This window comes from Raphanus sativus, chromosome 5, assembly GCF_000801105.2.
Source record: "Raphanus sativus cultivar WK10039 chromosome 5, ASM80110v3, whole genome shotgun sequence".
NCBI lineage: Eukaryota > Viridiplantae > Streptophyta > Magnoliopsida > Brassicales > Brassicaceae > Raphanus > Raphanus sativus.
The window spans coordinates 2,445,495-2,460,331 of NC_079515.1; the positions used below are offsets into that span (position 1 = coordinate 2,445,495).

Here is a 14,837-nt window from a genome sequence, read left to right on the forward strand (position 1 = left end):
TTTGTGATCAAAGATTGCGTACTATATATGTTGTCATTCTAATTTATTGGTAGTGAACAATTTTGTTGGTTAGGCAGACAAAAACAAAAATTTCAATCAGTTGAAAATTCACATGATACGTAAGAAAGAAGACTCGCAACTAACGATCCACAATCAACTACGTTCTTCTTCAAACTATTCTTTTTTTGTGGGTATGAACGTTAAGATTTTTAGTTTTCTATTTTATTTATGTTACGTGATTACCGGTATGATTCTTTACAACTGCATGGATGTAAGCTATACGTCTGTCGTGTATTAAACGAACATATATTATCAAGTCGCAATTATTAAAAAAAATACTTAAAAAGGTTCAGATTCAGAGTTATAGCATAACAAAGAAAGAAAAACATTAAGAACTATTAGATGTTTAGAACAAAAATGAAAATGAAATTAGTTTGAACTCGCTAGTTTCTTGCATCATAGTTTTTGTTTAGTATTTGAATATTATCGGTTTACAGTTACTGGTATCTATAAAAAATTACAAGATTCAAATGGGGGACTTTGATGTAATGACCAGAAAGTTAAAGTGAAATCACAACAAAAACACATGGATGATATTAAGAACAAAGTAACTATACAAAGACACCAAAAAGCCTCCAAAACAAGTGATTAATGATTCTTACTACTTTGTGCACAAGACTCTAATAACTGCTTCAGACTAACTACTTTGTTGGCTTTGGAGATTATGCATGTCTCTACTCGGACTACGTATTCCATGTACTTCACTGAAGAGTTCAGACACTTCAAATTTCTGATGCATCTCAAATCTGTTGTCTCTGCTCTTCATCCTACAAAGATCCACATAAAGATGTTAGAAAAGAATCCCACAAGATAATGTTCTGCTGCTCAAGATGTCAAGAGCGCAGAGTTGGTCCGTCTCACTAGCTAATAGTACTCAACATCCCTGTTACGACATGAAAGGAGGAACAAAAGATATGTAACCACAAATGAGTTTGGTACAGCAAGAAGAAGACTACCTTTGAACTATAGGATAGAAATGACATCTCCCACGCCATAACCTTTTGTTCAATGACACACCAGAAAAGCATGGTTCCACACACAGTTTATGTAACTAACTTCCTTTGAACAGATACTCGCGTTTTGGAACTAAAAGTTGTTTTTGTCTTAGTTGTCCTGGAGAAGAGGGTTATCAAGTAACCTAGAACATGTAGCTTGGAACTGTATAGCATACTTTCTTTGCAAGTCTCTTAGTTCCTCCATCAGTTCTTGGAAAGTAGGTCTCAGCTTCGTATCGCTGCAGAGTTTGGACAGACCAAAATAGAAAACACAAATTAATGTCATCATTTAACTGTGAGAATCTGTAGAACAAACATCTAACTGTATGTTATATTCCAATATGGTAATTAACCTGTGCCAACAGCTCTCTATTAACGAGATCCAACGAGGATCAATGTCCTTTGGAATCTCGAGCCTCTGGTTCATGAACCCCACAGCTCCTATCACCTGCAGATAGATAGATAGCAAAACAAATCGTTTATAGATTAAAAAAAAAAACCTTCCCCCAAATATGTGATTTCTAGGACCAAATGTCACCTGGAGAGACTTTAGTTTCATGTTTACCTGCATAGAGTTGAGAGTTTCCCATGGGATCCTCCCTGTAGCAAGCTCCCATAGTACTACTCCAAAGCTGTAAATGTCAGACCTGTATCAAATAATTAGTTAGAGACTGACATTTTAAAAAAAAAACAAGTAATCAAGGTAAGTTATATAAAAACAGAACACTGAGATTTACTTTTCATCAGCAGACTCATTTCGAAGCACTTCTGGTGCCATCCATTGAGGCTGTAGAACAGGTAAAAAAAATGCCCATTATGAGAGGTTGGTTGGTTTATAAAATCAAGATTTTCAACTTGTGAAGAAGAGCCTTAAAGGTTTTAAGTACCGTGCCCTTCCCGGACTTGGAGGTCAGGTAGGTTTCATGTTTGATACGCGAAAGACCAAAGTCAGCTACCTGTTAGATAGATTTCACTGTCAGCTGACTATTTTTCTAGTTTCAGTTTTTGGAGTCTCTCATATTTCAAGTTAATATGTTTACCTTAACAGTCCAGTTCCTGTCTACCAGCAGATTTGACGACTTCAAGTCACGATGGATGATGGGTGGACTACAACAATGAAGATAGTTCATACCGCGAGCCTGTGTGTGAATAATTATTATGTCATGGTGCTGTGTGAATTGAGATGTAAGTTGACTAAGTCATAGCTAGAGAATGCAAAAGAAAGATCATATAGAAAGCTCTATATGCGATTTTCAATGACCATAGAAAATGTGAAAAGATATGTCTAATGAACGTATAACTAATATACTCACAATGTCCAAGGCCATATTAATACGCCGCTTCCAATTCAGGTTTAATGTGCTCCTCCGTAGTAGAAGGAAGAGACTTCCACTGCAAATAATAAATCGAATTACTAGGTTCATGACATGGATCAGAACTAAAAGGCATGAAAGCCCAGTAACTAAAAGAGATGAGACCGAACCGTGGAAGGAACTCTGACACTATACAGAGGCGTGGAGGTGAAGTCACTGCTCCCATAAAGAGCAGTACATTAGGATGTCTAAGTCTTCTCATCAGCGATACCTTCATAGAAAAGCAAGACCAATATTTATAACTTCTAAAACTTTTAAATGTTCGTTCTACTAAAAAGACCCATTAAACTATGATGACTGTCTGCTGGTTAAAAAAAACTATGACGATTGTCTTTACTAAAGACTCTTTAGTTAACTAAGAGAAATGACAACAATACCTCTTGTCTAAAAGATTGCATAACCTCTTTTGAATACTCTTGCTTGGAGAACACTTTTACTGCTACATCCTGCAGTAACATTAGCAACGATATCTATGAATTTGTAACTTGTTTTTTTTTTTAAATAGCATGGAAGCTTGACCAATGCATATTCTGTAACATCACTAGAAGCCAAGAAACATACAGATCCAAACCACAGACTGTGATAGACAGTTCCACATGAACCTGTTAAAAAATGGGAAATCATGTTTAGAAAATGGATTTGTGTGGCAAATAAAAATAACAATGTTTAAGTGAATAAGTTACCTCGTCCGATATCTTCTCCGATTGTCAAATCATCCCATAAAATTTCATATTCACTATCAGTATCAGCCTTGTTTATACCACTGCTGCTGGCACTTCCACAGGTACTAGTGCTGCGTGTGCTGTTTGCATTTATAGAGGAAGACCACATACTAGAAGCCTCGTTATTACCTCCCTTACTACTATCAGAGGAATCGCTTCCAGGGTTAACATCACAAAACGGATTAATATGTTGATTCTGTGACCAAGGCCATCCAGAATGACCTGGCTTTCCTTTTGAAACTTCATGGTCAGCCTCTGAGGTACAAATCTTAGGGGTTGCAGCCTCTTCATCACATGAGAATACACCAAAAGGAGGATAGATAAGATCCACTCTTTGTATGCTGGCACTACTTGATGATGATGGATCGTCGCTGTTGTCAGAGAGAGTAGCACCGCAGACCCTGTCACAGAGTGTAGCACTACTGTCACCTACTCGCAATTTTGACTTGACCTTGTTGCTCACCTTGGATGCCTGTAAACAATAACACAGATAAATCATCAAAACATGCAACATCAAATATGAGAGAATTAACAACCTAAAAAATGGTACTCCCTGCGGTTCAAAATATAAAATGTTTAAAAGAGTTTTTGATGTTTCTTAATATACTTATAATTACATCTTAATAATACTTTTTAAGTAAGAAGTAAGTTAAAAAAAAAAATTGTGTATTTGCCTAAAATATCATATATTGTGGAACAGAGAGGTTACTAAGTTACTAACCAGATCTGATATCTTTGATGTTATGGCAGCTTGTATAGACTGATGAGAGTCAAGACCAGCTTCTTTGGTTCCAAAACCAAGTCTAGAGGCGAAACTATTCCTTCCAGTGCTAGAATTCGTTTCATCTTCTTTGGCCTTTAATGTAGCCAAAGGGAGTCTCGGGTGAAGATAAGGTTCTGTGTTACTTGTGATGGAAATGATACCAACCAGAGAACCGTCATCATCGTAGAAGGGGGAACATGTAGTGACAGCTAAAATTCTCTCCCCTGATTTGCTCTTGACAGGAAACTCGCCGGTCCAGCTCTCTCCACTGACACAACGCTGAGCAATGTTCATAGCAAAAGGAGCATCTCGTCCATCTACCAGAACATCTATTGGGTTCTTCCCAACTACTTCTTCAGCTGTGTGCCCATAAATCTTTTCAGACATGGCATTCCTGTCACAAATCATATTAGTGTTTGAACACATACGAGAGGTGGATAATAATGCCCGATCTGAGATTTTTGGAGACCTGAAACAATTATTTAAGAATAATTTTAGTTAAAAAAAAGGTTTATAGTTATATAAAAAAGTCTCCAAAACCTTTTGGACCTTGTGCCCAGATCAGGTCATGATAACAGTACATGAAAGTGGAATTCAACTTATACTTACCAAAAGATTATTTGCATATTTAGATCGAAGACATGAACAGATTGTGAAATCGACTGCAGGATATTAAGATACTGTTTATTCGTGAACTTTCCAGCCGATGGTCTTGTCCCTCTTCCACCTACTCCATCTCTCAAGTTGATCGAATCTTGTATACGTTTCTGCTTCTGAAACGAGGAGGCGGGGACGCTTTTCCTCCTCGTAGGATCTCCCTCGCCGATGTTTCCCCTCACCGGCTGAGTAAGGTCCGTGGATATCTTGAGCCTAGACATCTGCTGCTTTAGATGCTCGTGGCTTTGCTCTAGCTCTAGTAACTTCTTCAGAAGCTCATTAGGGGGTGGAGGCTCCATTTGCGCTATGAAAAAAAAACTGACACGGAACTTGATTGAACAAGCAGTCAAAGTGTGGTCGGTCGAGAGTGTTCTTGTCCGAAGAATAATCGTAAATAGGGAGAACTGGTTGATCACTGTCTTTAGCTTCCGAACCAACGACACGAAGTTTCTCTCTTTCGTTAAGGACACTGAACGCGAAATAACCTTTTAATGTCACAAAGCAGTCGACAAAAGACGAATAAGTTTCTTCAGAAATGAAACTCGACACCATTTGTTGGTTACGTAGAAAATGTACAAAATTACAATCAGTTGACAGAAACATGATACGTAAGAAAAAGAAGATGAGACAATATTACAGTGTTCCACAACCTTCTTTTTTTAGATTTTTTGGTCTGTATATTACAAAGATAACTTTATGTAGAAGAGATTATCAGGCCAGATTTGAGAATTTAGAAACCACAAACATTTTTTTGAAAAAAATTATAAGCTTTTTTATTAAGGGTTTATAATTATATAAAAAAATTTACTAAACCAATGTTTTATTGAAATTGACCCAATCCGATCCTGGAGACTATATTTATAATTTGTATGGAAACAGGATGGTTGTATAGTGGCAATGTGATATAATTTTGAATTATACTATTACATATTGTAAATAAATTATGTGCAGGGGTATAATCAATTTAGATGGTGTTATTCTTTGTAGATGTTTAATTCAACTCCAACGGAATTAAAATGTATAGTATTTTGAGCGATTTATTAATGATTTGTAACTTTTTATAATCAAAATAAACTGATTTTAAAATAGATAATCTCTAATATAGTGGGGGCATAGTGAAGAGATACAACCAATTTTCTAAGACAATAACTAAATATTTAGCCAAATAATTCAAAATTCAGAAATGAACTGGGGTTACCGTCCACGTATATTTAAGATACTACGCACGAATGAAGGGGCCACATGAACCCCTTACACGGATGGAAGTACCAATAACTGTGCATAGTATGTTAAATTACGTGGACGATAATGCGTGAACTCTTATCAGATTTTTCATATTTACGTGATCGATGCTCAGAATGTTATCTTGGCAAATTAAAATAACTTTGATCTTGCCGCCTCACCGCTTCTTTTGACTAGTATATTGCAAGCGCCACTAATGTGAACGTATGTTGGCCAGACTATAGGCAACGTAACTAACTCACCTTTTAAAATTAAAATCGTATATAATTTTTGTTCTTTATCTTGCTCTCATATCACATGTTCTTCACTAATAACGTGGCGTAGTTTCCGTTTAGTATATGTGGATGATACCAGTTCAAGTTTTTTGGGGTTTTTTTTAGAAGACTACAAAATTTCGTAGACTATCGTTAGTGAACATCAACACTAGGAATCCATTTACTATTTGGATGAGACCGGTTAAGAAGAGGCGATGGTGACATGATGTGCACGTGGAACAGTGGAAGTTAGTCGGATATAAAATTGGTCTGACAAAGTCCACAAAACCGAACAATTGACTCTGACTTGGTTTTTTCAAGTAATGTTGCATTTTATTTTTGATTTAATGCCCTAGATAGACTAGAAGATTTGACTTTGACCATGTACTAACGATTTAAAATCGAATAAAACTGTAGCCAAAGATCGAACCGAATATATTTTGAATTATAGTGTATGGTTATCGTGATAACCACAACAATAGAGTAATTTCATGTTACAATCTTTGATATTAGGATAACCGGTTTACCTTTGATGAAAAACCAAACCAATTATTGAGTTCCTCCTTTTTCCAATTGGAAGAAAAGAAAAGTAATAGAATAACTTTCGTCGAGCTCTGGTGAGCTGTAATCGCAGCCGTCGGATATAACCCCCGGCTGATCTGAACCATCTCTGCAAAAAAAAATATATTCAAAAGCAGTTTCCATCGACGATACAAAACACGACCAATCTCCGCACGGTTCCTGTCGTAACGCTCTCTTTCCTTTTGTTATCTAACTTCCTAAGGTGCGTTTTTTTTTTCCTTTCTTTCGTCTGCAATTTACCAATTTATATGATCTGATTGGGACATGAGATGCTCCGTTGCTCAGAAATTGATATATACCATTTATTTGATTTGATTGAGAATTGATAAAAAAAAATAGTGGATCTGATGTATCGGAAGTTACTGGTTGAAAAGCTATTAACCAGAGATGAACTCTTTTTGTATACATAGATGAATCTGGTCAATACGTAGCTATGTATTAGGTTTTGTTGATGTTAGGATTCCAGAGGCTCAAAGTCATCACTTTGTCTCAACATGAACCCACAACAAACCAAGATAGAAGTTGCTTGAAGTCAAAAACATAAACTGTAAAAACAGAGTTGTAGAAAACAGAGTATAGAGAGTTTGGAGAAGAGATTAGAGAGTAGGAGAAGAAGGGAGCACACACACAATTTAAGGAGTTCGGGCCCGTTAACGAGGGTCACTACATCTCCCCGAGACTACAGCTCGGAATCCACTAGAAGGTATAACATAGTTACAAAGATACAAGTGATTCACTCATCATATCACTCATGAACTCACTCTAATGTATCTTAATATGTTCTAATGAGAAACCCCAAAGCTAAGCTTATGCTTGCAGCTTTCTCTCACCCTTCTAAGCTATTTGTGTGGCTCAATCTCTCTCTCACGTTCTCAGCTTCTCTTTATAATGGAGACACCTTCAAACCTAATGTACAAGAGGACAAAATGGAGAGGCTCCTCCTTGTGGTCCCAAAAGTAACTTAACCTATCTTTAACTCACCATACTAACTTGAGTTAAGCCTTGGTTTACTTTTGATCTTCATTTGCTTGATCAACAAGTGTTCTTATCTTCACAAATCTCCACCTAAGAACATGTTGATCATCCCAAATAACTTGCACATACTTGAGAGAGAGAGTTTCTTCTTCTAGCTTCTCGGATTCCAGTCTCGGTTTCTGAGTACCATTACTCAGCCTTGATCTTTAGCAGCTTACACCATAAACTTGCTTGATCCTTGCTGCATTCAACATCTTGTTCAATGCACTTCAGCTGTGAAAATTCACTTTGCTGAACCTGAGCAATCAGAACATCTTCATGTCACTTGAATTGTGAAAACCAGCTCTAATACAAATCTGTATTAAGCTCAACTCATCAGTGACTTCTCCTGGCACCTTCAGCACCTGTAACATCTGATTTAACAGCTCAACAAACTCCAGTAGCAAGCTTAGAAAACGTCCAGCTTGTTACCCAACAGAAAACTCCATAAGCTTTATCACTTATGACTTCTCAAATCACACAATATCTTCCATGGCTTCTGTCCTAGCCAAAAGTAAGTTTCAGTGACTGAGAAAATATCAACACCACCTCTGCAAAACTTGATTCCCTTGCTAGCTTCTAGGATTTCCTCATGCGCATTGAGATCAAAACCCTTTGAATTCACTTGAATCAAATGCAGAAAACCAGAATCATCTTAGCTTCTAGCTTGAAACTTCTTGATTCAACTTGTAGTCAATCTCACTTATAGCTTACTATCTGAGATTCACCTCTTTAACCTGTTTAACCAAACGATCCCAGAACAGAACCCTGCTCCACCATCTTGTTAAAACAGACCACACTAGCAGCTTGAAAACCCACTACTAGCAACCTTGAATATGTCTCTTATCAGCAAAATCTTGTGACATATCTGAGACACGTCCACACAACAGCTTACACATCAAATCTAGAACCCTTGATGTCTCTTTCAAGCTGTAAAGAACAACCTGCAATACTTCTTCTTGTATGCAGTCTCCACCAAAACGAGTTTGGCCCTTGCATCTTCCAGTTTACAGGCTTGAACCGACATTCTTCTTCCTGAATATCATCACTTTACTGGCCTGCAACTGACTTCCCATGAGTAGACACTTATGTAGAATCCTCATCATGCAACTAAGACAACTTCATGTTCCTGAATTGTTGTCTTTTTAATGCAGCTTGATCTCTGCATTTCCATCCATGTAGGATTTCTTTTTCAGACTCCATTTGAGATGAGTTGTCCATCAGACTTGATACACAACACCTTCGAATTCTTGAAGTGAGCATCCTTGACACATAACTATGCATCTTCTGCACTTGTCTACTTCAGTTTCTTCTTTATAGAACTCACTGAAAAAACCACTTCAATTGCTTCATCTCAAAACACAGCTTTGTGTCTTCTCTCTGAAAAAACTTTAGAAACCTGCAACCCACTTGTAGAAACCTGCAACTCTGTTTCTCTAAGCCTGCAACCGTTTCTGATTATCCTGATCAACACCCAGCTTCAAAACAAATCTGAAAAAACAACCTGTTACCATCAGATTATAGCCTTTCTTGAGCTGAATACCAGTTGACACACCATCAGTTCTTCACTTGCTTTCTTCTTTGCATACAGAATTTCAATGAATCTGATTCAACAGTGAGTTACACAGCCCTTTAACTCTTTTTATCTCCAGCTAAACACTTGAGACAATCTCCAAATATAACTCCACCAGGAATATAAAAAATATCATTTAAGATATGCATTGCTCTTCTTGTAGCAACAATACTCCACCTGAAATTATAACCACTTGGACTACTCTGTCTCTATAAGCTCAGCTTCACAATCAGAGTTAGGATCACCCTTCCATGTATCTTTGATCCTTTCCCACGTTCTTATGCATCAGATTGAGTTATCATGACTTCTTGCTTGAGAAAGTGTGCCAAAACCTGTGACACAGCTTCTTTCTTCTTGCAGCCATCTCAACTGATCCATTTGCAACCAGAAAACCATTAAGAACTTCTTTTTACCAGCAGCACTGTCTCTTAGAGCATTCTTCATGTTGTGATGATGTTACAACTTAGGCTGATACATCAACAAACCATGCTTCTATCCCACAAATCAGAAATCTTGTACTCTCTTGTCGCCAAAAAATACAACCATACTTGTCTTGCACCGCTGTTGATAAACAGGACACGCCGCCTAACTCCTCTAGCTAGGAAGACTTTCGATACCAGACTGTAGTATACCATGTTGCATAAAAAAATGCATTCAAAGACAATCCTCATGAATCATGATGTCTCCAATGCCTTCAGCTTCTAGACCACCAGAATCTTCTTCAATCTCTGTGAAGAACTGATTCAAATACAAGATAACCTTCTGAGAAAACAATGCTCCACCTGAGATAAATACTACTTCTTCACTAAGATTCAATCAAGCAGAAACTCCATGTGTTAAACATAGCACAAATCTTCTTAGAAACATGAATCTTCGCTACTTCCACCTTCAACTTTTCAAGAGCTTACACTTCTTGAAACAAGAACTTGGAAACTTCTCTATATACACTCAAGCTCACCATTCATTGCATTCCCTCTGAAAATAGCAATGAAAACCTGAGTGATACAACTTCTGTTCAATAGAACATTTCCAGACCGCAACAAAAGCATAACCATCATTGCATCCCTCTGAATATAGCAATAATGTAGCTTCATGTTCTCAATGACACACCAACTGTAGACTGTCATATTACCAAGAACCAGTAGCTAACACACTGAGATAAAACCTGAAGCAAGAAACCCCAACCAGAACTCAAAAGCCACTGAAATTTTTACAACTGTTTCTGTCTTTGACAAGCCAGAAAACCCCTTCTGCTCCATAACCATTCTGCATCCTCCTTTAAACTGACCTTCGAGAATATCCTTACAAATACTCAGACAGCCAAAAAATACTCATCAAATCCAAAGTCTTAGACGTCACTGATTTTTCTGAGTTTCCAGACTGGAAACAAGATAGCTAAAACACCACTTGCAACTGATTTCTACAAACTGATTCAACCAAAGAATATCCAGAAAACCATCACTGAATCTTGGCCAATCCCAAGCAAAACCAGTACAAAACCTTTGTGTTCCAACAAGCTTCCAATCCCAACAGATATGCAGAACTTGAGCAGTTTTGAAACTTCAATACAGAGCATCACAAATGCCTTGTGACTGCAGCGGAACCAGACCTTATAAGTCTCAGAAAAAAAACTTGAGTCTTTAAATTGATGCTCGGTTTTGACATAAACCATTGAGTCACAGAACATGTACTCATCATTTTATAAGCCCAAAACCATCTGAAATACCTCCAGCTTACATCAATCTTCATTCGGTTTCTTCAGCATTGATCAAGAACTCTCTTCTTGTATCATGTGCTCCTTGCTTCTATCTCTGATAATTTTTTTTTTCTTCTACTTGCAACACTCCAGCTTACGAATATCCTGTTATCCTTCTCACAGTGTTGCAGCTTCTTGTATCTTAGAGGCCTCTTGATTTCATAGCCCCTGAAATCACTTCAATTGATTCACACTTTCACCATGAATCACTCCTTAAGATACAACTTGTTCACATCTCACTTTCACACCAAACATGACCAGAACTGTCTTTGTTTCTGCAATAGAAAATGTGTAGCTTCAACATAAAACCTGTAGCTTCAACAGAAATCTTGTAGCTTCAACCAGAAGCTTCAACAGAAACCCAACAGCATCAACAGAAAACCAGAAGCTTCAACAGAAACCCAAGAGCTTCCACAGAAAACCTGCAACTGCTTCAGTTCATCTTGTCATTTAAGGTGTGTGGATGAGATGCTTCCATAGACACCAGAATGAGTCTTATAACTCCTTCCTCTCACGTGCTGTCCCCAAAGAGATATCTTGGCTTTCAGCCTGAGACATTCAAGTCTCATACTTTCCTCAAAATCTGAGAAATACCATGATGCTTCAACAAGAAAGAGTCTTATGGCTTCTTCCTCTCTTCACATCATTTACCAAGAGCTACTTCCTTGTTGTTCTTCCTGAGACATCACTGTTCTCTACACAACCAGCTCTCCAAAGAAAAGGACGTGGCTTCTTAACATGAAAGGAGCTCTACTGCTCCAACTTTTCAAAGATCCAACCTTTCTCACTTTTCTTCACTCTGCTCCTCTCTCTAGATCTTCTCTCCTTTAGATCTGAATCTTCTTTCTCTCTTTCTTCTGGATCTGAGACTTTCTCTCTTGAAATCTCAGAAATCTCCAAAGCTTCACTCATGCCTAGATCTCCTCATAAACAATGAGTTTCCTCTTCCACAAAACACACAGCTTCCATAACCTTCAAAGCTTCCACTTCTCTTCTTGACAAAAATGATTCTTGGCTTGAGAGAACCATAAAACACAGAACCAAGGCTCTGATACCACTTTGTTAGGATTCCAGAGGCTCAAAGTCATCACTTTGTCTCAACATGAACCCACAACAAACCAAGATAGAAGTTGCTTGAAGTCAAAAACATAAACTGTAAAAACAGAGTTGTAGAAAACAGAGTATAGAGAGTTTGGAGAAGAGATTAGAGAGTAGGAGAAGAAGGGAGCACACACACAATTTAAGGAGTTCGCGCCCGTTAACGAGGGTCACTACATCTCCCCGAGACTACAGCTCGGAATCCACTAGAAGGTATAACATAGTTACAAAGATACAAGTGATTCACTCATCATATCACTCATGAACTCACTCTAATGTATCTTAATATGTTCTAATGAGAAACCCCAAAGCTAAGCTTATGCTTGCAGCTTTCTCTCACCCTTCTAAGCTATTTGTGTGGCTCAATCTCTCTCTCACGTTCTCAGCTTCTCTTTATAATGGAGACACCTTCAAACCTAATGTACAAGAGGACAAAATGGAGAGGCTCCTCCTTGTGGTCCCAAAAGTAACTTAACCCATCTTTAACTCACCATACTAACTTGAGTTAAGCCTTGGTTTACTTTTGATCTTCATTTGCTTGATCAACAAGTGTTCTTATCTTCACAGTTGAGCTTGGAACTTACCTAATCTAATGCTTTGAATTTGAAGCTTCTGTGTATTAAGCCTGACTTACTAGTTGATTTGTGGTTTTGCAGAGAACAAGTTGTATCAGTTATTTGCTTGTGAGATAAAAAAAGGGGGTGCAATGGCGAGGATAAAACCTCAGGCTCTGCTAAATCAAAGCAAGAAGAAGAAGGGTCCTAGTCGGATAAGTATTTCTACAATTGTCGTGTGTAATCTCGTAGTTGCTGTAGTTGTACTCTCCTTGGTCACTACTTATCGTCATTGGTCCCAGAGGTTTTCTTTCTTTCCATCTTTCTTCTTTTTTTTTCTTCTAATATATTAAAACGTTTAAGAGGATCTTGGTTTTATCTCTCAGGTCAAGAAACACACTTGAAACCCAGAGTCAGAGTTTTGAGGTACAGTCTTCAGATTTTTTTTTTTCTCAGTGCTTTGTGTTTTGATTCCACTGAACTTCTACTAAGCAATTTGTGTTGCAGGACACAAATGCTGTATCACAACAAAAGAATTACGATCGTCCTGGCTATGCCGTAAGTTAATCTCTCTCTCCATTTTTACTTGCTTAGTTTAATTACTGTTCCTATTGAGACACGGGGTTAATTATGTTTAATTACTGTTCTTATTTCTCACCTTGGTTATTATGTTTTTTGTTTTTAGATCTATAAAAGTAGAACATCAAATGTCTTTAAACTCCTAGATAATACATTTTTCAATAATGTCTTTGCTTCTATCTTCTTATTTCATGTAGGATATAAGCACATCAAAAGGTCTCATAACTGTGGAACTCTTTAAAGATGCTTCTCCTGAAGCTGTCGACAAGTTTCTAGATCTGTGGTTAGTGTCATGATTCTTTTACTCTCTTTCCAGCTAGCTAGACAGAAATGAAAAGTTTATGAACTTGATCGTATAGGCTAAGCATGACTTGTTCTTAAGTAGGAAGATTAGTTCCAAGTAACTTCAGTTTCTTTGATTATGTTTGAACCGTAAGTCCTATCATACTCTTATTTGGGACGTTAAAACAGACTCAAAAGAGAAACATGCTGAATCACTAATTCACTATGTGACACACTATTCTATCTTTGGTAGAAGTAATAATACATTTGACTTGATTGTTGTATAGTAAAAAAGATCACTTCAAGGGAATGCCGTTTCAACGGGTTATAAAAAACTACTTGGTGCAAGCTGGTCACTCCTCGAGCTCTATACCTGTAGAAGAATGGACAGCTAAAGGAAAGCTCCGTGGTCGCCTTGACACAAGGTAGTTTGCTTGCTCTGCCTTCATCTATCTATCTTTTAGTCTAAAGATCAAAAACCAAACCCGTGTTGCTTTTTATTCAAGCCCAAAACATGAAGCATTCATGTTGGGGACACCAAAAAACAAAGGGAACAAGAATAAGGACTTCGAGATTCTGATCACAACGGCGCCAATCCCGGATCTGAATGATCAGCTTATAGTGTTCGGAAGAGTCCTTAAGGGAGAGGATGTAGTACAGGTTTTGATCCACAACCAAACATATATACTTATTTGTTCACCTTTTTTTATTGGTTCATGTGTTTTAGCTGTTTAAGTCATGTTATTAATACAGGAGATTGAGGAAGTGGATACAGATGAGCATTTCCAGCCGAAATCGCAGATAGGGATCATTAGCATTCTACTTAAACGAGAATTATAAAGTGAAAAATCTCTCTTGTTTATTACCTCACGCAAATCTTTTCTTCATACTCACTGTTTGTCTAAATCTTTTTTTTCTTAATCTTTATTTTACTGATTATTTCCTGTTGTTTTGTAATTTTAATTGATCTTTATCGAGGAAATAACATCTTTGTATAAGTTAAAATAATTGGCTGTTTCTTGAATGGATTATAGTCTACTTAAACGAGAATTATAAAGTGAAAAATCTCTCTTGTTTATTACCTCACGCATCTCTTCTCCATACTCACTGTTTGTCTAAATCTTTTTTTTTTCTTTAATCTTTATTTTACTGATTATTTCCTGTTGTTTTGTAATTTTAATTGGTCTTTATCGAGGAAATGTCATCTTTTGTTTAATTTAACATAATTGGTTGATTCTGAATGGATAGTCTTCATAACCAAATTGTCTTTAACAAATCGAAAGTTCCAACACCAATAGATGATAACCAGTTGTTACGTTATCTGCCATATAAC

The 14,837-nt window shown here is 37.2% G+C and overlaps 2 protein-coding genes across 5 annotated transcripts; one reads left to right on the top strand and one right to left on the bottom strand.

Annotated features, from left to right (window-relative positions):
- Window positions 1–468: 468 nt before the first annotated feature.
- On the bottom strand, window positions 469–5,151 carry LOC108857922 (uncharacterized). Of its 2 annotated transcripts, XR_008946553.1 has the most exons (14): window positions 4,523–5,151; window positions 3,872–4,307; window positions 3,112–3,622; window positions 2,990–3,030; window positions 2,806–2,874; window positions 2,539–2,639; window positions 2,369–2,447; window positions 2,096–2,194; window positions 1,943–2,011; window positions 1,793–1,842; window positions 1,621–1,702; window positions 1,409–1,503; window positions 1,017–1,294; window positions 469–827 (listed from the first exon to the last, which is right to left on the bottom strand). XR_008946553.1 is itself a non-coding variant. In XM_057011404.1 (13 exons), the coding sequence occupies exons 1-13, from the start codon at window positions 4,867–4,869 to the stop codon at window positions 1,165–1,167; spliced, it is 2,109 nt and encodes a 702-aa protein (XP_056867384.1). In that variant the 5' UTR covers window positions 4,870–5,151; the 3' UTR covers window positions 469–1,164. The 2 variants fall into 2 exon arrangements, 1 of the variants encoding a protein (XP_056867384.1); XM_057011404.1 differs by having other exon boundaries at window positions 469–1,294.
- A 1,538-nt stretch (window positions 5,152–6,689) lies between these two features.
- On the top strand, window positions 6,690–14,528 carry LOC108862533 (peptidyl-prolyl cis-trans isomerase CYP21-4). 3 transcript variants are annotated; one of them, XM_018636694.2, is made up of 8 exons: window positions 6,690–6,850; window positions 12,746–12,947; window positions 13,030–13,069; window positions 13,151–13,201; window positions 13,420–13,505; window positions 13,792–13,929; window positions 14,011–14,164; window positions 14,258–14,528. In XM_018636694.2, exons 2-8 carry the CDS (start codon window positions 12,796–12,798, stop codon window positions 14,342–14,344), a joined length of 708 nt encoding a protein of 235 aa, XP_018492196.1. In that variant the 5' UTR covers window positions 6,690–6,850; window positions 12,746–12,795; the 3' UTR covers window positions 14,345–14,528. The 3 variants fall into 3 exon arrangements, with proteins under 3 accessions (XP_018492196.1, XP_056842499.1, XP_018492197.1); XM_056986519.1 differs by lacking the exon at window positions 6,690–6,850 and adding an exon at window positions 7,107–7,351; XM_018636695.2 differs by lacking the exon at window positions 6,690–6,850 and adding an exon at window positions 8,936–12,302.
- The last annotated feature ends 309 nt before the right edge of the window (window positions 14,529–14,837 follow it).